Source organism: Schistocerca nitens, chromosome 4, assembly GCF_023898315.1.
Source record: "Schistocerca nitens isolate TAMUIC-IGC-003100 chromosome 4, iqSchNite1.1, whole genome shotgun sequence".
Lineage (NCBI taxonomy): Eukaryota > Metazoa > Arthropoda > Insecta > Orthoptera > Acrididae > Schistocerca > Schistocerca nitens.
This window is the reverse complement of record NC_064617.1, coordinates 921804505-921828840: the sequence shown is the minus strand read 5'-3', so window position 1 is coordinate 921828840 and position 24336 is coordinate 921804505. Positions and strand designations below refer to the sequence as shown.

Below are 24336 nucleotides of genomic sequence, written 5' to 3'. Positions count from 1 at the left end.
ACTCCTGATGAATCCTACTCTCAATATAGTGTTTTCTACCACTTCATATTGCCCTTTATTCATCTGACCAAACTTCCTTTCCTTCTTTCCAGTTCACTTCATGCAACCGCACTTCACCTAGACTGTGTCTGTGTATGGTCCTTTTCAGATTTTCTAGCGTCCCTACAATATTTAGACTTTGATAATCCACGTACCGGCTCGTAAAATCTTTCTCGTGGTTATTCAGTCTCTTTATTATGTTCACATCTCCCCTGACAGTCCACTTGCGGTGACCAGTGTCTAGGATTGAGCGGGATATGCATCTTTCCGGCGACCTGGATTCGCGCGTCACTTGCCGGCGCCGGATTTTGGGTTCGCTGATCTGCAGCTAGCCGCAAGGCAGTAACGTGAGCGCCCTCTCTGGCGGACATGTGCTGAAGGCGAGGAGCACCAGTCGGCTCTGTGACTTGGTGCCCGTTGGACCAGCTGGTGTGAAATTCTGCTTGGGTCATCTAAGTTATCAGCCTGAAAGGGCTGTGTTACAATAGCGTGCGGGTACCCAGTTACTGAATGGACACCGTTCCTTTAAGCTAAGTCGGTTTGGTTCGGAGTTATAGCTTAGGTTTTCTATTAAGTTTTTAGTTAGGGTCGTTGACGTAGTTGGTTGTAGTCCTGTTCAGGCACGCTCTTGTGGGCACAATTGTGAGTGGTGTGCAATTGGTTTTTATTCCGTCGTTGCTGTTACCATGAGCTCTTTGTTTTATTATTTTGCAAAGTGTTCACCATTGACTCAGAGAAAGAATCTTGTCATAATGAGACGCACTATTGTGTGTGCAACGATCAGGATTAGAATTTGTGGAAGAAGTCTGACAGCAGACTTCAGCAGAAACTAACTACGGACTTTGTGCGGTGGGTGATGAGCACCATGTACAGACGCGAAACAATGCCAGCGTTGTCTGAGTAGATGTGAAGTGTTTGCACGGAGTGCGGTCCACGTCAGAAGTTCCATCGTTGTAGTAGAGTAATGCTGCCTCTAGGAAGTTGCGGGCTGTTCATTCTCCCTTTCTACGCTGATTTGTTACGTTCCATTTTATCCAAACGCCAGTTTTTCATCTCAACATTTTTGTTGTCACGTTTCTTGAACTATGTGACGTACAATGATATTATATCCAAGGAAAATTCAGTGGTATATACAATCTTCAGAATATATTGCGAATAGAGTTAGATGTAAAGAAATAATAAATTTAAACCTCCATTTTTAAGCAAAAGCTAGTTTTCACGCATCTCAATGTTTATGACGTCATATTTCGTGAACTGTGCGTTGTACAATGATAGAATTTTGCAGGTACATTTAACGATAGGTGTGGATAACGTCTGTGTATTGTGTTGCGAGTAGAGGTAGTAGTAAAAAAGCAATAAATTCAAACGTCATGCATGATGTTCGAGTTTTACTGAGCACCATTTTATACAGACATTAGTTTTTCTCGCATCTAAATGTCTATGACGTCGTATGTCCCAGAAGTATATATTACGAATAGAATCAGTAGTAAGGAAATAATAAATTAAAACCTCATGTCTGACGCTTTAATTTTACTGCATGAACAGGGAAAATTCAGTATGAAAGAAAGTTTTCTCGTTTCGTAGTTTGTGTTTGCGCGTGTCTCTGTGTATGTGTGTGTTTGTGGAAGGTTCTTGGGCTGTTGGCAAGAACTAGTGTCGTAAAGGTTTGACATTATGTGTAAAGTTTATTGGAAGTCGCTAAATGCTCGCATTCTCAAATAATGGATGAATAAAGTCCGCATATCCGCTAGCTGTCAGTTACACAACTTCAAGACAAAATACACAGTTTATAACTGATATACTTATTGTATCAAAGCTTTAAGATAAGGTTATACCTCTTAATGAGTGGATTATGACAGTATTATAAATTTTAAAATCACCAAGCTTAGCCCGGTGATCATGGACGATGAGGTGTTGGGTGAACTGAACTCCCATCCCGACCTGGAAATTCGCTTTGCCTGCCGTTTCTGCAATGCCTCCGGTCCCACCTGTCTTTTCGGGGTATACACCCTCCATTGACCACCTCCTCACCCAGTGTGCCCTGATTTTCCACTGCCGCCACCCTCCAAATGTCCTCCCCAATTCTAATGCTTCCAGTGCCACCTCATGAACAATGATCACCTGACCCCCAGTTTCCCAACACCCCCCCCCCCACCACCTGTCCCCATTGCATGGCTTCCCACTTTCCCAAAAACTACCCTGACCTCGCCACCCTTCCTTCCTGTAACACCTGCAATGGCCACCATTCCCCTACTCCCACAAGTGTAAAGCTAAGCTCCCTCCTGCCACCCCTGAGCTTACTGTCCCTGTCTATCCTATTGATCCCCCTGTGCACCCCAACAACTCCTTCCAACCACCCCAATGGCTGAAGACATAATCCGTTTCCTCACCATAGTCCTCCAAAACATTCACCCTTTCCAACGCCCCTCGTTGCTGATCTTTCACCTCAACACCTTAACCACCTACTCCCACAACCAAGCCCTCCTCATCTTCACCCACCACAACACCCTAGTTTAAGCCTCTTCCCTCCCCTCTCTTCACCATCGTGGCGCAGCATAAGTGTTGTATCCTCTTCCAGAACATCTGCTCCTTTTACACCAACAAATACCTACTCATGAACTCCCTCTCCTACCAGCAGGTCGACACCTTCCTCTTGAACGAAAGCTTTCTCCAGCCCCACCATTCTATCCACACCTCTCCCTATATCCTCCACCAAACTGATGCTCCTGATCCTCAAGCACAGTGTGGAGTCGCTATCAGCCATCTTAAGCACATCCCTGTCTGGCCACAACCCTTCCTCAGTGACTCCACACCTTATCCTTAGCGACTTCTTCCCCTCCTTGTTCCCTTTACCCAGCACACCCATCCTGAAAGTAATACCACCCCCAATGTTTTCATTGCATACACCAACCTCCTTAGGGTATCGCTGTTGACATCCTTGATCCCATAGGTAGCAACCACCTCCCCATTCTTCTCACCATGCCATCTGCTCACCAACACCCTCTGGCTCCCCACCCTGCACCCCCTCCCCAGGCAGTCTATTACTACCATCGCACCAACTGGAGTGCCTACTGGGAATCCATCACCACCCATATCGAAAGCCACCCTCTTACCTATCGCCATCCTTACAACATTGTTCATGACTCGTCCTTCCTTCAGAAGGCCGCTACTGACGCCATGGAGACCCATGTTCAAACTAAAACCACCCACCCCCACCGTCCCACTCTCCGTCCACTGGCTGTCCTCCTCCTCTGCGAATCCCACCACCTCTATCGCTCTTTCCTGCACACTCGTGACAGGGATACACTCCAACGCCACTGGCAAATACAGCGACACAGACAGAACCTCATCACAGCAAAGAAACGCTGGGACTGACGGCAGACCTGTCCTTTTGTTCCCTGGTCCCCCTTCAGCGTGCCCCCCACGTCATCCACGCTTTCTCTCCCCTCTTTCTCGCCACCTTCCCCTTCTCCCTCATGTTCCTCCCCTGGCAGATCCTCCCAGGTTTTTATTCATTATCAAGTGTGCTTTATTAGTGCTGTGTCCAGTGCCGTTCTATAGTGTCATCAGTGATGTGGTTTTAATTGTGTGCTCGCCCTGTATATAGTCCATGATTGTTCTGTGTTACGCCATCTGTCACTTGGCTGTTTTACTCGTTCTGCGACTTTTAATGCTACAGCTGTACTTTGCCTGGTGCCTTTTAATCCTTAGAGTGGGTGTTTTTGTGTGTACAATACTTTTTTTAGATTTTTACCTCCGATTTAGAGTCGCCGCTTTTTGTACACTTTTTGCTCTTACATTCCTCCTTTTTTGTTTCTATGTTCTTTTTATTCATGATATTGTTTTAAATCTCTTCCTGGCTATCTGTAATGTCTTTCAGCTGAAGAGCAGTCAGTGCATATGCTACTGCTGGCCCAGCCCTATATGGGGAACTGGAAATACAGCAAGGAAAAAAATATTACTGTACCTCGAGGGTTGGATCCCCTCACTTCCAAATCGGAGGATTACGCTGCCTGGGCTGTTCTCAGGGTGCAGTCGACTCCTTTGGTAGCGCCCCCTGCTGCCGCCACTGTCGCCGCCACCGCCACCGGCCTGGTGGGGCTCTGCCCCATCCCATTTGCTGCCATCGTCACCGTCCCTTGCTGGGGATACCAAGTCTCCCCTTTGCTGTCACTTCCAGCTGCTGACCAGGGGATTCACCGGACCACCTTCACCACTTGCTAGAAGGACTGCCATCTCGCCTTGGTCGAACTGTCATACCCCCCCTCCCCTCACTGAGGGCTACCTTGTCTCCACTGCTGCTACCACCATTGCTGCTGTCATTGTTGCCGCCGCCTTTTCTCGCCCCTGCCACCATCAACACTGCTGCCGCTGTCACCACCATCGCCATCTTTACCTCCCACTTACTCACCACCAACATGGCCCATTCTACCACATCAATAATTTTCACCTCCCCTTCCACTGCTCCAACCACATCACATGGAGTTCATCAGCAGACCTGATCCTTGTTAGCCCTTCCCTCCTTGTCCGTCCTATTCCTGTGCTGGTTTCAGCCATCACTTCACCTGACTCACCCCCACCCTTTGCTGCTACCACATTGTCATCTCCAGAATTCCCACCAGTCTCTGCACCACCTACATCAGGCTCCCAGCACAAATCTCAGTACACTGCACCACAGTCTCTGCCACACCCACAAACCCACCCCCTGAATCACCTGCTCCTTCCACCTACCCCCAACCCATCCTCCAGGCCACTTCCCACCCTGTCCTATTCAAGAACCCTACCAAACGCCCTAATGTTGGCCCACATTGACTGCACCTTCTCCACTTATGTTATTGCTGCAGACCTCAATATCCACAGCCATGCTCCCACCAACCTCCAGCAGTGGCATCGATTTATCACCACCCTCCAGGGAGACTTCGTTCCCCTCCCCCCCCCCCCACAACTTTGACCTGAATCCAATACCACTGCTGACGTTATCCTAGCCTCTCCCTACCTCCCTGGGTACTTCACTGCGGAAGTCCTTGACCTCATTGGCAGCGACCACGCCCCTGTCCTCCTCACTATCTCTGAGGGACGCCATCCCCACCCTGTGCATCAGTTTGACGTTCCCCTAAACTTGTCCACGATTACTCCCCTGCCAACTGGGATGCCTACCACGACTCCATACACACCCAGATCAAACGCCACAACCTGGCCCTCCAATCTCCCAATTATATCTTCCATACTGCTACCTTCCTTCATAGGCCTTGACTGACGCTGTAGACACTCATATTCCTACCAAGGCCATCCACCCTCACCGTCCAACCGTGCCCCATCGCCTCTACCGATCCTTCCTCCGCACTTGTGACTGGAACACACTCACTCGCCACTGGCAATTACAATGACACATTCACAACGTGCTTACTGCGAAGAAACGCCGTGCCTGGCGACATACATGCACACAACTCAACATCATGTTCCCAATAAACTCTTCCAGCCAGAGGTTGAAAATACGGCTACAGTTGTAAAGTTCTTTTGTTATCACACGACCGTTTTCGGGCTATTATACGTGCATCTTTAGGTGCGCAACTTGGTGCTGTGACACCCGAGTGCCGTGGTGGACATGTACAAGGAATGGTGTGCTACTTATGAGCGCAGAGCATGGAGTATTGGTCTGCTTTCCACCACTTTACTGGAAACCATCCTGCCCCACAATAGCCTCTCCTCCATGATAACCATCACTTTCCTGATAACCTCAGTAAGGCCAACTACTTCGCCTTCCACCTATCTGAAGCCTTTTCCATTCCAAAAGATCCCCAATTTAAGTATTCCCCTTAACCGACATCATCAAATGTACAGATACCTCTGCTCCTCCCCTTGCTCCTAGCTTCCAGTACTTGAGCCACACACCACAATCACAACTTAACACTCCCATCATTACACAGGGCATTACCCTCACACTCCACACTAAATGCAACACTGCCCCACAGCCATGACTGCATTATCTGCTGCCACCTCAAACACTGGCCTCGCTCCTTCCTTGCCGCCCTCTATAATCCAATCCTTTCCATGGGCTTCTACCTCTACCTGTGGAAAACCTCCCATATCCTGATGTTCCCCAAACCTAACAAGCTTCCGTCTGATGTCCCTTCATTTCGCCCTATATGTCTCATCTTGGCGTTCAGCAAGCTCTTAGAATACGTCCTTACCCAGGGGACCCATCAATAGCTCCATCAACACCACCTCCTCCGCAATATCCAATGGCTTTGACCTTCCTTCTCTGACGACCAACTCCTACACCTCACCCATCTCCTTTCCCCCCCCCCCCCCCAGATTAACTCCCATCATTCCGCCATTTTTTATCCCTACACCTCGAAAAGGCCTATCACCACTTTTGGCATCCCGGTCTCCTGTTTAAACTCCAGTCCTATGCTGTTCCTATCAACTATGTTTGTCTGATTGCCTCCTTTCTCTCCTACCGCCCCTTCTACGTCACTGTCCATAATATCGATTTCGACATCTTCTACCCCTCCGCTAGTGCGCCCAAGGGCTCTGTCCTCCCCCTTTCCTCAAGCTCCTGTACTCAGCACATATGCCCCAACCCCCATCCTGTCCACCTCTTGAAGTATGCTGATGACACCGCCTTCCTTGCCCTCGATCATACCCTTCACTGAACCAAACGCCTTATCCAAAATCACCTTGACCTTTTTGCCACATGGTGTAACCAGTGGCTCATAAAAATCAATCATTACAAGGCCCAGACAACCATCATAGGTTGTTCCACTCCCTCCTTCCGTCTCCTTGTTTTTTCCCTTTTCATTTGCGCCAGTCCTGTCTGGCTCTTCCCCACCCTCACCTACATAGGACTAACCATTGACTCTGGACCTCTCAGCTCCACTCTATCCAATCCAAAGGCCACAACTGCCTCCATCTCCTTAAACTCCTCTCCAGCCGGACATGGGGGTTGAACCTATCTACCATCCTCCACACCTACAGTTCCTTGATCCATCCCATCGTCTGTTATGCCAGTCCCACCTGAATAGCGACCTTCCCCACAAGCTTTATTAGTCCCTCCAGCTCCTCGAACACCATGCATTCTGCTGCACCTTCTGTATATGCCTCCCATCCCCCACACAGATCCTCTATACCTGATTACTTTGCCCCATCTGCTCCTTTTCCTTGAACACATCTGAGTCGACTACACCTCCTGCAGGCTTGATCCCCCTCTTCCCCTGGTTGCCCCTCTCCTCTCAAACCCCCACCTACTGCCATGCCTTCACCGCTATGTCCCACCTACCCTCCACCTCTACATCCTTTATCTCCTTTCCCAAGGTGGCTACCGTCAACACCCCCTCCCGACTGATGCCTCCTCTTCCTCCATTTATCCTTCCTATCAACTGTGATCCTCACCTCCCCCTCCCTACCTCTATCCTTTTCCTGGGCTCCCTCTTTCCCTCCAACCTCCTTTTCTGTTTTTCCCTCTTCCCCACCTACCCTATCTTTGACCCTTCTCTCCACCGAGTCCTTTTGAATTCCCCTCCTCTGCCTTTCCCCACTCCCTCTCGTGTCCACCTTGTCCCCCCTATGAGTCCTCTCCCTCGATCGGCTCCTCCCCCCACCTTTTTCCTCTTCTCACCCTTTCTTTCCCCTCATCTTTCTAGGTCCACCCCCTCCCCCATCTGCCCTAGGGTGTGATGCGTCATTTCTGTGCTAACTTTTAAGTACAGTATTTTAAGTGAGTGTTAAGTGATGGGCGTCTTTCTGGGGGTGAAATTTTATCTCTTGTGAACAGAAACCAGGCTGTCACCATGTTTTGTAATTATCTGTCTACTATTGTACCTGTCTGCTTACTGCGTTTTTTAATTGTCATCGCCAACTCTTGATTTATTTTACATTTTAAAAGTTACCTTTTTTAGTTTTTAAAACTTCTGTAGGCTGAAGAGCGAGCTACTAAGCTGCTGCCCGCCCGCCCCCTTCAGTTGTATTATCGTCTATTTTGTTTTAAGCTGTAGACAATCTGCTAGTGTATTTACGTTTTTTCTTATATTTTGCTGCAGATCTCAAGACGGTCATTATAGACCGAAACCGGTAGTCTGATGACAAAAATGTGTGACCATAAACGTAAAGCGTAAGAAATTTATACTTAACACAACATTTCCTTACTACACAGAAATGTAGCAGCTAGATGCAACATTGTGACTTGTGCCACCTTTAGTTCCTTCCCCCAGAACGCGAGTTTCCTGTGGGGCAGTGCCTCTCCTCTACGCTCTCCAGTTCGCCGGTCTACTTGGACTAAACGATATCCCGTTCCCAGCAGATTCATTTTTCTACTAACAGCTCGAAATGTTTCAGCAATATAGAAGGATAACAATTGCTCATTATGTGTAACAGCTGCTGTGGCATGGAACTTTCTCTAGATTCCAACTCACGGTGGCCTCATACGAATACTTGGACTTCCTCACAAATACCGCAACACACAATGTAAACTTCATTATCTCTAATTTCAATCCATTCGACGACATCGCTGGATAACTCATGGAATGAATTGTGGGAAGAAACACGACGTCAACGAGGCTGTGAGGACTGCAATATACAACCCGATCACCCAAAAGCCGTGGTTCAAGGATTAGGTATGGAGCAGACGACATCTAACGTCTTGGGAAATTGACCGGTGCTCTTTTTTTTTTTTTTTACTTTTAAAACTAATGTTTATATTCTCTATTTTTACTTCTTTATTGGCATAGGAAGGAAATGCGTTAAAGATTTCATAAATAGTTCATGCGAGTCAACAACAGTCTTGACGGATTTTCTAAGAGATTGTTACGTATGCATATTGGTACAAATAGCAAGTCTGTGTCCTCTGCCCGCCCTACCAAACAATTTTTGTAGCATCTGCTCTATGTGCAATGTAATGTGTGTAGTGGTGCGTCAAACAAAGCCAATAAAATAAAATGTCTTGTTTATTTTATTTGATTTTGTGATTTAACCAATCACTCTTCTCGCTCTCCCTGAAATAGGAATAAACTCTACAACACAGTACTATTGGAAGTACCCTATTCTCTGCACTTAACTGGTTATGGTAGAGGACATTATTCTGAACATGTGAATTTTTTAACTGCTCTTTTACACTACATTATCTACTAGCTTGTAGCCTGCTGCTTTACAGGCATAGACTGTATGACCTGCTCAGATTTTTCTCTACTAAACCTAAACTTTTCACTCTATTGAGGGCCATAGAAGCATGGCCTTTTCCGAATGTGCTTCTGGCGAAAACGCGATTCTGTTAGCTGGAATCTAAGATTATAATTAGTCATAAATTTTGCGTTCCTAAGGTGATATCTCCATAGACACTCTCAACCATTTGTATCTAACCGAGAAGATAAATACAATAATCATAGATTTAGGTTTGAAGAATTTTTAATACAACTAATTATTTTCTTGAAAATTTTAATCCCCTATTTCATCCCCTTAACTGCGAAATTTCGAAAACTCTCTCTCAAACGACGCCTACAGCATAATATCAACAACATCTGCAAATTTCAAGTTTCTATCCTTAGGTTATGGCTGAGCGATAATAAGTCGTAGAGTCAGTCAGTTAGTCAGGTTATTGCCTTTTATATGTAGATTATTATCACAATATGTGTTTGTAGTTGGTTGTCTTAAATTATCGACTAATCACCACACACTTAGTTATGTAAATTAGGAAGGGAAATACACAAAAGAAATTACAACCAGATTTTGATACCATTTTATTGTGTAAATTTCGTTACATTTTGTTTGCTGCTAGCTTGCAAGCCTGGTTATTGTGTGTGGCACTGCAGCATACAGGGACTCAGACGGTCCCCCATTTCATAGGCGCCATGGTTTTCCTTTGAGCCAGTGAGCTGCATCGCGCCGTGCGGCTACTCCATTGGCGATGATGTCACGGCGCCACTGTGCGGCTCCGACCAGCGACTCGTCCTCCAGGGCGACGGCTGCCTGCTGCACCTGATGAAGGTCACGAGGACAGGATGAAAGCTCAGTGTGGCAAGAGTACAACGGAAAAGGGGGGACGAAATACTTTATCTTAATAAATGCTTATATGATGTCCATGTGTAAATGACTGCATTTATTTCTGCATATTACTGATGGTATGCTACATGACATATAAACATTCAATGTAAATCTCATGTAATCAAAGTAATAATTTCTCGTTACAAGTCAGCGTAGCCCCCCCCCCCTCTGTATCCTCTAGAGTTACACTATCAAAATATATCTGAGTATGATGCATGTTCTTAGAAATCCATGATTATGTATTCAGACTAACTAGCATTTAGACTACTGCAACAATATTTTTATTTTATTAGACTGTTTCGAAATGCAATGACCCCCTTTAATGTGTTATTTGAAGTATAAACAGCCCTGCCCCCCCATTAACCATGGACCTTGCCGTCGGTGGGGAGGCTTGCGTGCCTCAGCGATACAGATGGCCGTACCGTAGGTGCAACCACAATGTAGGGGTATCTGTTCAGAGGCCAGACAAACATGTGGTTCCTGAAGAGGGGCAGCAGCCTTTTCAGTAGTTGCAGGGGCAACGGTCTGGATGATTGACTGATCTGGCTTTGTAACATTAACCAAAACGGCCTTGCCGTGCTGGTACTGCGAACGGCTGAAAGCAAGGGGAAACAACAGCCGTAATTTTCCCCGAGGACATGCAGTTTTACTGTATGATTAAATGATGATGGCGTCCTCTTGGGTAAAATATTCTGGAGGTAAAATAGTCCCCCATTCGGATCTCCGGGCGGGGACTACTCAAGGGGACGTCATTATCAGGAGAAAGAAAACTGGCGTTCTACGAATCGGAGCGTGGAATGTCAGATCCCTTAATCGGGCAGGTAGGTTAGAAAATTTAAAAGGGAAATGGATAGGTTAAAGTTAGATATAGTGGGAATTAGTGAAGTTCGGTGGCAGGAGGACCAAGACTTTTGGTCAGGCGAATACAGGGTTATAAATACAAAATCAAATAGGGGTAATGCAGAAGTAGGTTTAATAATGAATAAAAAAATAGGAGTGCGGGTTAGCTACTACAAACAGCATAGTGAACGCAGTATTGTGGCCAAGATAGACACAAAGCCCATGCCTACTACAGAAGTAGAAGTTTATATGCCAACTAGCTCTGCAGATGATGAAGAAATTGATGAAATGTATGACGAGATAAAAGAAATTATTCAGGTAGTGAAAGGAGACGAAAATTTAATAGTCATGGGTGACTGGAATTCGTCAGTAGGAAAAGGGAGAGAAGGAAACATAGTAAGTGAATATGGATTGGGGGGAAGAAATGAAAGAGGAAGCCGCCTTGTAGAATTTTGCACAGAGCATAACTTAATCATAGCTAACACTTGGTTCAAGAATCATAGAAGAAGGTTGTATACCTGGAAGAATCCTGGAGATACTAAAAGGTATCAGATAGATTATATAATGGTAAGACAGAGATTTAGGAACCAGGTTTTAAATTGTAAGACATTTCCAGGGGCAGATGTGGATTCTGACCACAATTTATTGGTTGTGAACTGCAGATTGAAACTGAAGAAACTGCAAAAAGGTGGGAATTTAAGGAGATGGGACCTGGATAAACTGAAAGAACCAGAGGCTGTAGAGAGTTTCAGGGGGAGCATAAGGGAACAATTGACAGGAATGGGGGAAAGAAATACAGTAGAAGAAGAATGGGTAGCTCTGAGGGATGAAGTAGTGAAGGCAGCAGACGATCAAGTAGGTAAAAAGACGAGGGCTAATAGAAATCCTTGGGTAACACAAGAAATATTGAATTTAATTGATGAAAGGAGAAAATATAAAAATGCAGTGAATGAAGCAGGCAAAAAGGAATACAAACGTCTCAAAAATGAGATCGACAGGAAGTGCAAAATGGCTAAGCAGGGATGGCTAGAGGACAAATGTAAGGATGTAGAGGCTTGTCTCACTAGGGTAAGATAGATACTGCCTACAGGAAAATTAAAGAGGCCTTTGGAGATAAGAGAACGACTTGTATGAATATCAAGAGCTCAGATGGCAACCCAGTTCTAAGCAAAGAAGGGAAGGCAGAAAGGTGGAAGGAGTATATAGAGGGTTTATACAACGTCGATGTACTTGAGGACAATATTATGGAAATGGAAGAGGATGTAGACGAAGACGAAATGGAAGATAAGATACTGCGTGAAGAATTTGACCGAGCACTGAAAGACCTGATTCGAAACAAGGCCCCGGGAGTAGACAACATTCCATTAGAACTACTGATGGCTTTGGGAGAGCCAGTCCTGACAAAACTCGCTTCCTTCCTCACCGAACAGTGGCCATTACCATGCTAGATGCAGTGTTGCACAGTATAAGACTGAAGTCTCCTAGGCCTGACTACTTTTTCATATGGTGTTTGTATTTGATAAGCATCATCCACAACCCTGTTCCCACTTATCCTTAAGCCATAACCTGATCGCTCACTTGTGATCCTCCCTGAGATCCTGTCATCGTATCTAATTTCTCTTGATCGTATTTGGATTTGTTCTATCATTCAGCCTGTAGTAGAATCAACGATCATGACATGATAACTGTAGAGCAAGACTTTCAGTACAATATCTGCAATGTGCTTCATGTAATGTTGCAAATGATGGAGATGAAAAAAATTCCTCATAGAGTTGACCTATGTCCCTCTCACCTTCAGTAATTTGGTCTTGAGCAGGCAAGATGGACAATATGCGCAGCAGTTCGCTTCCCAGTACAGATTTCTGATCACACTGATTAACTTTCCAAGAATAGTGTATAAAAACAGAAGGGATTGATTTCCTAAAACTCTTTCACTGTGACACAACACCAATACAATGAATTTCTACCTACACTAATCATAATTTTCATGAGAAAAGTATTTCTCAACACAGTTGTATGAAATTAAAACTACAAGAAATTAAGTATGAGTCTGGTTGGTTGGTTTGGGGGGATTAAAGGGACCAGACAAGTATGAGTCTGAAAATGATATAATATGGTACAGATTCTACTGGATATGCAGTATAAGGACACAGGTGAAATCAAACAGCAGGGTGGACAATATTCCAATGAACAGATTGTGTAGCTTCCATGTACAATTGTGGGAGGATCTATCTGGAAAAACCTTGGCGTTCCTGAAGAGTGAGATACGTAGCAGCGGAGCTATAACTACAGCAGAGGACATGACGAATAGATTCATCGCAGTTCATGAGACTAATGGCTGAAATTAATGGCAGCAATGTGTACTCTTTATAACCAACCAGTGTAGTTGTCAATGTGATATGCAGACTGAAATCTTCAGATAATGCAGACAAAAGTTAGCACATTGCATAAACAGTATCAATGTACTAAAGAGGTGGGAGTACAAGACACTCACCAGTCACGTTCATGTTGAGGAGTAGCCAGTCATCTGGCTGGGCTACAGCTGGCACCACCAGCTCAGAGTCCAGCAGCCAGAGCCGTGGGGCAGTCGCTGAGTAGTTGGCCTCAGAGCGGGACGTGTAGCTGATGGGCACTGGCCACACGGCGTCCACTTGTGTCAGGTATGGTGACTGCAAAAGCACATGGGAGGTGATATAAGGCTGCAGTGGACCACCATAGGGACAGCTGAGTAGACCTCCGTAGGAGGTGGGAAAGTCAAAGCACCTGTGATATGACAGCTGACCCGTCCGAGTAGTTCCTGGAGACGGAGATGAGCGGGAAGCCGCTCTGCTGTAGCCACGGCTGCACCACAGAGGACAGGGAGCCGCCCTCTGGCAGGGAAGATGCGGGTGACTCTGAGTCCAGGGCCGCCAACAGCAGATCCTCCCACACGTCCATGTATATGCTATGCGAAAGTGATTAACTCTGTCATCCTCAGAAGATAAAATAAAGCTAAAATATGTTCATTTTAGTATTTTTTAACTCTAAACTGAAATGGCCACTCCATCTGAGTTAATTCTCCTTGTCTTACCAACAAGTAAATTGAGCAATGTTCCAGTATTGTGAGATAGACGACCTCTATCTATATTATTTATTGTATTTTTGACAATACAGAACAGTATCATGTCTATTCATTGGTAATAAAATTACAGGTCTACTGCGCAGAAGTGAGGTATTGGGACCAAATAACCACTACTCCATGAATTCTGAGCAGTGGCTTCCACATACCTATGAACCGTGTTTAACATTCTAACAAATGTGCCCACATATGCAAGCATAAAGAACTCTAGTAACAAGCAAACTGAACTGTGATGTAGTTTTTTAGAAGAGGCTATCCAAATTGGATATTTCTGCGTATTGTTATTCCAGATATATCTACTGAACAGAAAATTTGAATGAATGATTGGCAGAAAGTAAACATTAACAGCTAAAAGCTTTAATTAATAGAGTCTGCAAGTAAAAGGTTATCTTTTGAATTCTGACAAATAATACATACTTCTGTGTGAGGTACTTGTTGAGGGCTCTGTAGAATGGTTCTGATCCCATTATATTCTCTATCATCCAGACAATCGATGCACCTGCAACAGAGATACAAATTAGGCGAAATTCAACGAATCGGAAATGTGAAAGCTTCGCCTACATTTCGACCTTACAACCGAGCGAGGTGGCGCAGTGGTTAGCACACTGGACTCGCATTCGGGAGGACGACGGTTCAATCCCGTCTCCGGCCATCCTGATTTAGGTTTTCCGTGATTTCCCTAAATCGTTTCAGGCAAATGCCGGGATGGTTCCTTTGAAAGGGCACGGCCGATTTCCTTCCCAATCCTTCCCTAACCCGAGCTTGCGCTCCGTCTCTAATGACCTCGTTGTCGACGGGACGTTAAACACTAACCACCACCACCACCACCACGACCTTACATCACTGGAGAGATAATAACGGATGACTGGAGTGGGAGGTCACGTTATCTAGGTCCAGAAGGTGTAGTACTCTCTCACAGGACTATCTGATTGATATTTGATCTTCCGAAATGAAACACTTAACAACCATCGTTTTGTAGTCGAAGTAGTGACAGTTGTCAATGAAAAAAGTTTATCGTGAACTCTAGGATCGTTTTCTTAGGCCGGCAGCTGTGACCGATCAGTTCTAGATGCTTCAGTTTGGTACCGCGCTGCTACTACAGTCCCAGGTTCGAATCCTGCCTCGGGCATGGATGTGTGTGATGTCCTTAGGTTAGTTAGGTTTAGTAGTTCTAAGACTAGGGGACTGATAACCTCAGATGTTAAGTCCCATAGTGCTCAGAGCCATTTGAACCATTTGAGCATTTTCTTAGATCAGCCATAAAGCAGAATATCTACGAGCTGCAACGGGAAAAGGGAACATGCATCTCAATTATTTCAATCAATGAAATGTTACCTGTTTTGATATTATTTACCTGCAACTTCAAAGGCAGATAACTTCAGAAAAAAGTACCGTTGTCCATATACCCATATGAGTAAAGACATAATACCTCTATAATTACTCATTTAAACCTTGCACTCTTATTACTTCTTCTCAGTACGTTACGTTTCAGACCTGTTACTTGTCAGTATCAACTGTCTGACCTTACATTGGTGCACAGTCATTAGTTAATCTCACGTATTGTGAAACTTAGCGGGCCGGCCGCGGTAGTCTAGCGGTTCTGGCGCTGCAGTCCGGAACCGCGGGACTGCTACGGTCGCAGGTTCGAATCCTGCCTCGGGCATGGGTGTGTGTGATGTCCTTAGGTTAGTTAGGTTTAAGTATTTCTAAGTTCTAGGGGACTTATGACCTAAGATGTTGAGTCCCATAGTGCTCAGAGCCATTTTTTGAAACTTAGCTGCTCGTTCCTTACTGGCTTTGGCTGTGACATCCATCTGCCATAGTTCTCAGCTTCTTTGAATTTTTGGTAATTGTACACTTGTTAAAGGTTATTGTCAACGCTTCTGCTGGTTTTTATCTGTTGGAAGTAAATCTCAATTTGGGGCAATTGTCTATTTATTAACGGGTTGTCTCCGTTTCTGCTGGTTTGTAGCAGTTAGAAGTACATTTCAGTTGCATTTACTCTCAGCTTATCTTGAATTTAGTGCAATTGTATATTTATTAGTCATTTTCAACGTTCGATTGCAGTGTGCCAGTTCGAATCTATATTTAAACTTTTTACCTTTTCAGTTTGTCCGCCGGAGGTTCGAGTCCTCCCTCGGGCATTGATGTGTGTGTTGTTGCTAGCTGAAGTTACTTTACGTTAGTTTAGTAGTGTGTAAGTCAAGAGACCGATGATCTCAACAGTTTGGTCCCTTAGGAATTCACATACATTTTGAACACAGTTTGTCTGCTTTAAGGGAATGTGTATTTTATTGGTTAAGGAATTTTTTTGTTGAGACTTATGTATTTCTAAGCGGCATTCCAACAACCACATTCAGTGGCGGGACTTGTGATCCTTCCTGTATTTGGATGAATGTTATCCAACTGTGTAACGGTTACCGAAGTGTGGAAATTGTTAGTACATTTTAATGACTGCATTGTAATTCATTTTGTTGATATAACGGATTGTTGAACTCGCTTGCAGCCACGCCCAGTTGCTGTGACGTTTTCTTGTGTTTGGGATCTAAATATTTCCGGTTTCAAGCCCTGCTCTTAGTGGTATAATTATTATATTTTGTTTTTAATTAATTGAGTCTATTCAAGCTTTGACTGCCAGGATTCTGATCCTTTTAATAGGTATTTTTTAAAATTGTAATGATACTATTATCGTTAAGTAATAATGTATGATACATGAGACAACAAATGACGAAACATTTGGGTCCGCCTTTCATATGCTTCCTTAAATCTAGCCCAATCCTGGTTGTGAGGTACCACACTGTAAACGAAATTTTGCTGTCGGCCATGGGGTCTTCGGTTAACTGGCTTCACACAAGAAATTTTCTCTTTAAAATTTAATACATACTATATTCTTGTTCTGTTTCATGGTGTTTTTTTTGTGTAAGCCTTTTGGGAAATCAGTACGTTATCTTTCTTAATATTTTTTGGGGGTCCGTTTAACGTCTCAGACTTGAATTCCCGTGAAAATATTTATCTAGAAGTGAGTTAATTACTTTACCTGGCTGATTTATTTAAAAATTTTTCATCTAAAAGTTTTAAAAACATCACTATTGTTAACGTCTTATTCCTTGAATTGTTTTGAGGTTATTATTACTGAATTTACTGGCTGTCTCATTTTGAACGCCTTTAATGGCAAATTATCTTCTATTCCTCTACCTGTTTTTCAAAGGGGCCTGTTGTTATAAAAATATATATAAATAAATGTTGTTGCCCAAGGATTAATGAAGTTAGTTAGAGGGACCTAGTCCTTCCATGTCATTTCACTGATCCTGTTAATTCCCGATTTAATTCAATTTATTGTTTACTTTCCACATTCAAGTATTCATGAGTCAAAATACCTGGTCCACTGTTCACAACCAGAAGGCTGTCTCCTTGATTGTAATACTGTAAAAGTAAGACATACGATTTGTATCACGCAATGTACAAAACTGTGCACTACCCAGCTGATCAATCTGACCACTATGAACGGATATGTGATGTTGACTGATTGGTGTTGGCAGTAGTCGCTGCTAATGCCGTAGCAGTATTCGTTTTTCGTTGGTCTCTTGCTTAGACTGAATCTCATCTTTTTCATAGAAGTACTCGTCAAAGGCCTGCCGAGCAGAGATGTTGGGGCCCTTGGAGAGTGGGTAGCTACCGGGGGCGACGTCTGCTAGCATGGCGGCCTGCAGCACCGTGTTCACTACGAATACCTCTCGCAGCTGCCACGAGGGCGGCACCTGTTAACACGGGCCGCACGTTACACTGTCGCTGGCTCCCTCTCGGTGGTCAGTGAGAGGCCGTGTGCTGCGAGGACTCGGAACTCACCAGAGCCACGGCGATCCACTGGAAGTAGGAGGTGAAGCCCTCGGTCAGCCAGAGGTCGTTCCACCAGCTGGGGCTGACCAGGCCCCCGAACCACTGGTGGGCCGCCTCGCATTGGATTACGCCCAGCACTCGCTCCTTGGTCGCCTCCGATGTGTAGTCGTCGTCCACCAGCACACTGCTCTCCCTGCAGACATCACCACAACATCATGCAACGTACCACTTCTAAAGGATGGTTTAATTAACACAAGGCAGTCCTGGAATCAGTAGAAAGTCATAACGAAATGATAATTGCGTATTTAATAATTTCGGGAACAAATACGATTCACGATTCAAGCTACGACGTCCGACATCTTCATGAGATGTGAACGCCCACGTCTGGACGTGGTTTCAGCTTGTTTCCGCTATGTGTTGAAGACACTCACCACAGCACTCCGCGAACACCCAGCAAGTCGCGTCGTTTCCGAAATGGTCGTGCAATACAATGTTGTGCTCCAAACGTATATTGTCAGAAATTTCTTCTTTAAACGAAGTGCTGCTATTAGACTTCTCGTGGCCGACAATGTCCTATTTGCCAGTGATAGTCTATTTTTATGTCCTCCTTGTTCCGTTTGTCATGAGTTATTTTACTCCCAGAGATCCTTAACTTCATCACCGATCCAGATGTTAAGTTTCTCGATGTCCTCTTTTCTGCTACTTCTCAATACTTTCGTCTTCCTTCGATTTTCTCTCAGCCCGTATTCTGTACTCATTAGACCTTTCATTCCATTCAGCAGATCCTGTAATTCTTCTTCTTCACTGAGAATAACAACGTTAGCTGCAAATCTTGTCTTTAATTTTAATTTCACTATTGAACCTTTCTTTTATTTACATCGTTGCTTTTTTTATGTATAGAGTGGACAGTAGGGGCAAAGGCTACGTCCCTGCCTTACACCCTTTTTAATCTGGCCACTTCGTTTTTGGTCTTTCACTCTTATCTTCCCCTCTTAGTTCTTGTACATATACTCTACTACCCGTCTTTCCTTATGGCTTACTCATACTTTTTTCAGAATTTCTTATAACTTGCACCATTTCGTATTGTCGAACACTATGAACGTGTCTTGATTTTTCTTTAGTCTTGCTTCCATTATTTATTAACCACACCTTTGGTGGCACCTTTAACTTTCCTGAAACCAAAGTGATCGTCATCTAACACATCTTCAATTTTCTTTTCCATTCTGTATATTATTCATGTCAGCAACTCGGATACATGAACTGTTAAGTTGATAGTGCGATAGTTCTCGCACTTGTTTGTTCTTGCAGTCTTCAGAATTGTGTGGATGGTGCTTAAGCTGATAGTGCGATAATTCTCGCACTTGTTTGTTCTTGCAGTCTTCAGAATTGTGTGGATGATGGTTTTCCGAAAGTCAAATAGTACATTGCCAGACTCATGTATTCTACACACCAACGTAAACATTCGTTTTGTTGCTACTTCCCGCAATGATCTTAAGTGTTCCAAAGCTCTTTTAAATTCTGATTGTAATAGTAGATCCCCTATCGCTTCTACACTCCTGGAAATTGAAATAAGAACACCGTGAATTCATTGTCCCAGGAAGGGGAAACTTTATTGACACATTCCTGGGGTCAGATACATCACATGATCACACTGACAGAACCACAGGCACATAGACACAGGCAACAGAGCATGCACAATGTCGGCACTAGTACAGTGTATATCCACCTCTCGCAGCAATGCAGGCTGCTATTCTCCCATGGAGACGATCGTAGAGATGCTGGATGTAGTCCTGTGGAACGGCTTGCCATGCCATTTCCACCTGGCGCCTCAGTTGGACCAGCGTTCGTGCTGGACGTGCATACCGCGTGAGACGACGCTTCATCCAGTCCCAAACATGCTCAATGGGGGACAGATCCGGAGATCTTGCTGGCCAGGGTAGTTGACTTACACCTTCTAGAGCACGTTGGGTGGCACGGGATACATGCGGACGTGCATTGTCCTGTTGGAACAGCAAGTTCCCTTGCCGGTCTAGGAATGGTAGAACGATGGGTTCGATGACGGTTTGGATGTACCGTGCACTATTCAGTGTCCCCTCGACGATCACCAGTGGTGTACGGCCAGTGTAGGAGATCGCTCCCCACACCATGATGCCGGGTGTTGGCCCTGTGTGCCTCGGTCGTATGCAGTCCTGATTGTGGCGCTCACCTGCACGGCGCCAAACACGCATACGACCATCATTGGCACCAAGGCAGAAGCGACTCTCATCGCTGAAGACGACACGTCTCCATTCGTCCCTCCATTCACGCCTGTCGCGACACCACTGGAGGCGGGCTGCACGATGTTGGGGCGTGAGCGGAAGACGGCCTAACGGTGTGCGGGACCGTAGCCCAGCTTCATGGAGACGGTTGCGAATGGTCCTCGCCGATACCCCACGAGCAACAGTGTCCCTAATTTGCTGGGAAGTGGCGGTGCGGTCCCCTACGGCACTGCGTAGGATCCTACGGTCTTGGCGTGCATCCGTGCGTCGCTGCGGTCCGGTCCCAGGTCGACGGGCACGTGCACCTTCCGCCGACCACTGGCGACAACATCGATGTACTGTGGAGACCTCACGCCCCACGTGTTGAGCAATTCGGCGGTACGTCCACCCGGCCTCCCGCATGCCCACTATACGCCCTCGCTCAAAGTCCGTCAACTGCACATACGGTTCACGTCCACGCTGTCGCGGCATGCTACCAGTGTTAAAGACTGCGATGGAGCTCCGTATGCCACGGCAAACTGGCTGACACTGACGGCGGCGGTGCACAAATGCTGCGCAGCTAGCGCCATTCGACGGCCAACACCGCGGTTCCTGGTGTGTCCGCTGTGCCGTGCGTGTAATCATTGCTTGTACAGCTCTCTCGCAGTGTCCGGAGCAAGTATGGTGGGTCTGACACACCGGTGTCAATGTGTTCTTTTTTCCATTTCCAGGAGTGTATATCGACTCTTGTTTCTACTTCTAAAGCGTTGTCAGACAAGTCTTCTCGCTCATAGAGGCTTTCAATGCACTCTTTCCGACTACCAGCTCTCTCTTCTGCATTTAACAGTGGAATTCACATGGCGCTCTTAATGTTACAACCCCTCCTGTTTTAACTTTTCTATATACCGAGTGTGTCCTCCCGAAAATCATTTCTTTTTCAATTTCTTCACATTTTTCATGTAGCCGTTTTCCCTTAGCTTCCGCTCACTTTCTGTTCATTTGATTCCTAAGTGAGTTGTATTTCTGTATTCCTGGATTTCCTTGAACATTTTTGTACTCTTTCATCGATCAACTGAAGTATTTCTTCTCTTATCCATGATTTGTTCGCGTATACCTTCTTGGTACCAACGTTTGTCTACCCAAAATTTGTGATTTTCCTTTTCAGAGATGTCCATTCTTCCTCAACTGAAAACCTTACTGAGCTATTTCTTACTGCAGTGTCTATAGCCTCAGAGAACTTCAAGCATATCTCTTCATTCCTTAGTACTTTCATATCCCACTTCTTTGAGCACTGATTCTTCCTGACTATTCTCTTAAACTTAAGCCTACTCTACACTACACGTAACTTATGATCTGTGTCAATGTCTGCTCCTGGGTACGCCTTACGTTCCAGTATCTGATTTCGGAATCTCTGCCTGACCATGATGTAATCTAACAGAAATCTTATAGTGTCTCCCTGTCATTTCCCAGTATACTTCTTCCTCTTGTGCTTCGTGAACAGAGTAGTCGCTATTACTAACTTATATTTATTGCATAACTCAATTAGTCTTACTCCTCTCTCATTCCTACTTTTTCTTTGAGTCTTAAGTCTTCTGACTGGCTTGATGCAGCTCTCCACGAATTCCTCTCCTGTGTCAACCTCTTCATCTCAGAGTACCACTTGCAACCTACGTCCCCAATTATTGTTGGATGTATTCCAGTCTCTGTCTTCCTCTACACTTTTTGCCCTCTACAGCTCCCACCAGTTTTGTGAAAGTCATTCCCTGATGTCTTAACAGGCGTCCTATCGTCCTGTCGTTTCTCCTCGCCACTGTTTTCACATATTCCTTTTCTCTCCGATTCTGCATTGAATCTCCTCATTCCTTACCTTACCAGTCACCTATTTTCAACATTCGTCTGTAGCATCACATTTCGAATGCTTCGATTCTCCAACTGCCAAGCCCAGTTGTCCCGCAATCCTTTCTTCTACTCCTTCCCTACAACTGCATTGCAGTCCCCCACGCCTATTAGATTTTCATCTCCATTTACATACTGAATTACCCGTTCAATATCCTCGTAAACTGATCATCCAGAACATTATGACCATCTACCCAACAACCGGATGTCCACCTTTTCCACGGATAACAGCGGCGACGCGTCGTCGCATAGAAACAATTAAGCCTTAGTAGATTGCTGGAGGGAATTGTCGCCACATCTACACACACTAGTCACACTAATTCCCGAAAATTGTGGAGAGGGTGGGGATGAGCTCTAACGCCACGTTCAACACATCCGAGATGTGTTTGATCGGGTTCAGATCTGGTGAGTTGGGGGACTAGCAAATTAACTGAAACCCGCCACTGTGATCCTCTAACAACACCATGACACTCCTGCCCTTGTGACGTGACGGATCATCTAGCTCAAACATGTCACTGTCATTGGGAAACATGATCGTCATGTACAACACTTCTTGGCCGTCATGATGCCTTGCACGAGCATCACTGGGACCATGGATGCCTCCAGAGCATAATGGAGCCGCCACCAGTTAGTCTCAATCCTGCAATACAGGTGTCATGGAGCTGTTCCCCTGGAAGACAAAGGGTTCGCGTCCTCCCATGGGCATGATGAAGAACGTATCGGGATCATCAGACCACGCAACGCTCTGCCAATGCACCAACGTCCAGTGCCGATGATGGTGTATTGTAGTTGTCGACATGGTGGTGTCAGCATTGGCATGTGGATGGGTCATCAGCTGCGGAGGGCCATCGTTTGGAGTGATCAGTGCACTGCGTGTACAGACACACTTTACTCCATCCAGCATTAAAGTCTTTTAAAAGTCTGCCCAGCCTACGACGTCCGAAATCTTTATGAGATATGATAGCCCAACCCCACTACGTCTGGACGTGGTTTGAGCTTGGTTTCGCCATGTGTTGAGACACTCACCACACCACTCCGCGAACACCCAGCAAGTCGTGCCGTTTGCGAAATGGTCGTGCCGAGCCTCCGCGCCCTCATATGGCGCGTCTTCCTCATTCTACACACGGAAGGCACTCTCACTGATACTACATGTGTCTGACTAGCAGTCATTCATCGCCAGGTGACGCTGCCGCTATCTGGACGTATTTATATCGATGGTAGGTCGGTCATCATAATGTTCTGGATGCTCAGTGTATGCTTTCTCTCTCTGTTTATTTTCCACTTGCGACATCGGCATGCTGTCGATTCTAGTGAGAACACCCCATCACTCAACTGTTCACACAAACTCGCCCTCTGCCCTACCTTCCTGTTCATAACGAATCCTATTCCCGTTATACAATCTTCTGTTACTGTTGATTTTACCCTATACTCATCAGACTGGAAATCTTTCTCTTCTTTCCATTTCACTTCACTGATCCCCACAATATCGAGGTTGAGCCTTATGCACTACACGGTCATATTGCTGCGTACTTATTCTAAATCTGTTCATAACTGTTCACGATCTTCCATGTACGTAATTATGTTTACCACTCTCTCCTAGGACAACGATTAGCCTGTACTACGTTCCACTGGGAATAGGATTTGTGGCTCCGTGTCCGACAAGGACGATGAACTACGTGGCTTGACACCTTTCAGTGTCACTTTCACTTGTTCAGTGCAGATCGCCATCGTTATACTTCTCATGTGCCTCGTGGAATGACCGCTCGGTTTGAGGCGCCATGTCACGAATTGCGCCGCCCCTCCCGCCGGAGGTTCGAGTCCTGCCTCGGGCATAGGTGTGTGTACTGTAAGTCTAGGGATCGATGACCTCGGCACAAATTTGAACATTTGAACTCCTCATGCACACTGTCCACACTTTCGAGCGTATACGGCACCACATTGCACTGACTCAAGTTGCAGAAGCGTTAAAACTTCATCCGCCACGTCTTTATAACTCTGCCAAATTCCTTGGGTTGCTTTGGCAACTGATGTGGTACAAATAATACAATGGCGGTTTCGTTTATCTTTGCCATTGTCCTGCATTGTATCAACACCACTAGCACTGCCTGTTGTTACTCGTAGAATAAACAGTTCAGCTACGCTCCGTAGCCTCATGCTATGCTCACCAATGGCTATCTCCAGTTAAGGTGCCTAGTACCATTACCAGCCAATATTATTGTGGCATGGTAGACAATATGTAGGGCGTCGAATGCTGTAAACATCATTGGCCTTCTGCAACCTCGCACTCAAGAGGTTCCTTGTAAGAATCTTCATTATACCTCAGAAAGAGGCTTA

General features: G+C 45.4%; 1 protein-coding gene across 1 annotated transcript in view; it reads right to left on the bottom strand.

Moving 5' to 3' along the window:
• Positions 1 to 4249: 4249 nt before the first annotated feature.
• The window catches only part of LOC126252664 (aminopeptidase N-like), a 29865-nt gene continuing 9778 nt past the window's right edge, over positions 4250 to 24336 (bottom strand). Inside the window, exons 5-9 of the mRNA XM_049953565.1 lie at positions 17879 to 18062; positions 17621 to 17790; positions 13678 to 13858; positions 13409 to 13583; positions 4250 to 4500 (exon numbers count right to left, since the gene is read on the bottom strand). Of these exons, the coding sequence (XP_049809522.1) occupies positions 4250 to 4500; positions 13409 to 13583; positions 13678 to 13858; positions 17621 to 17790; positions 17879 to 18062 (961 nt within the window). The remainder of the gene's footprint in view (positions 4501 to 13408; positions 13584 to 13677; positions 13859 to 17620; positions 17791 to 17878; positions 18063 to 24336) is intronic.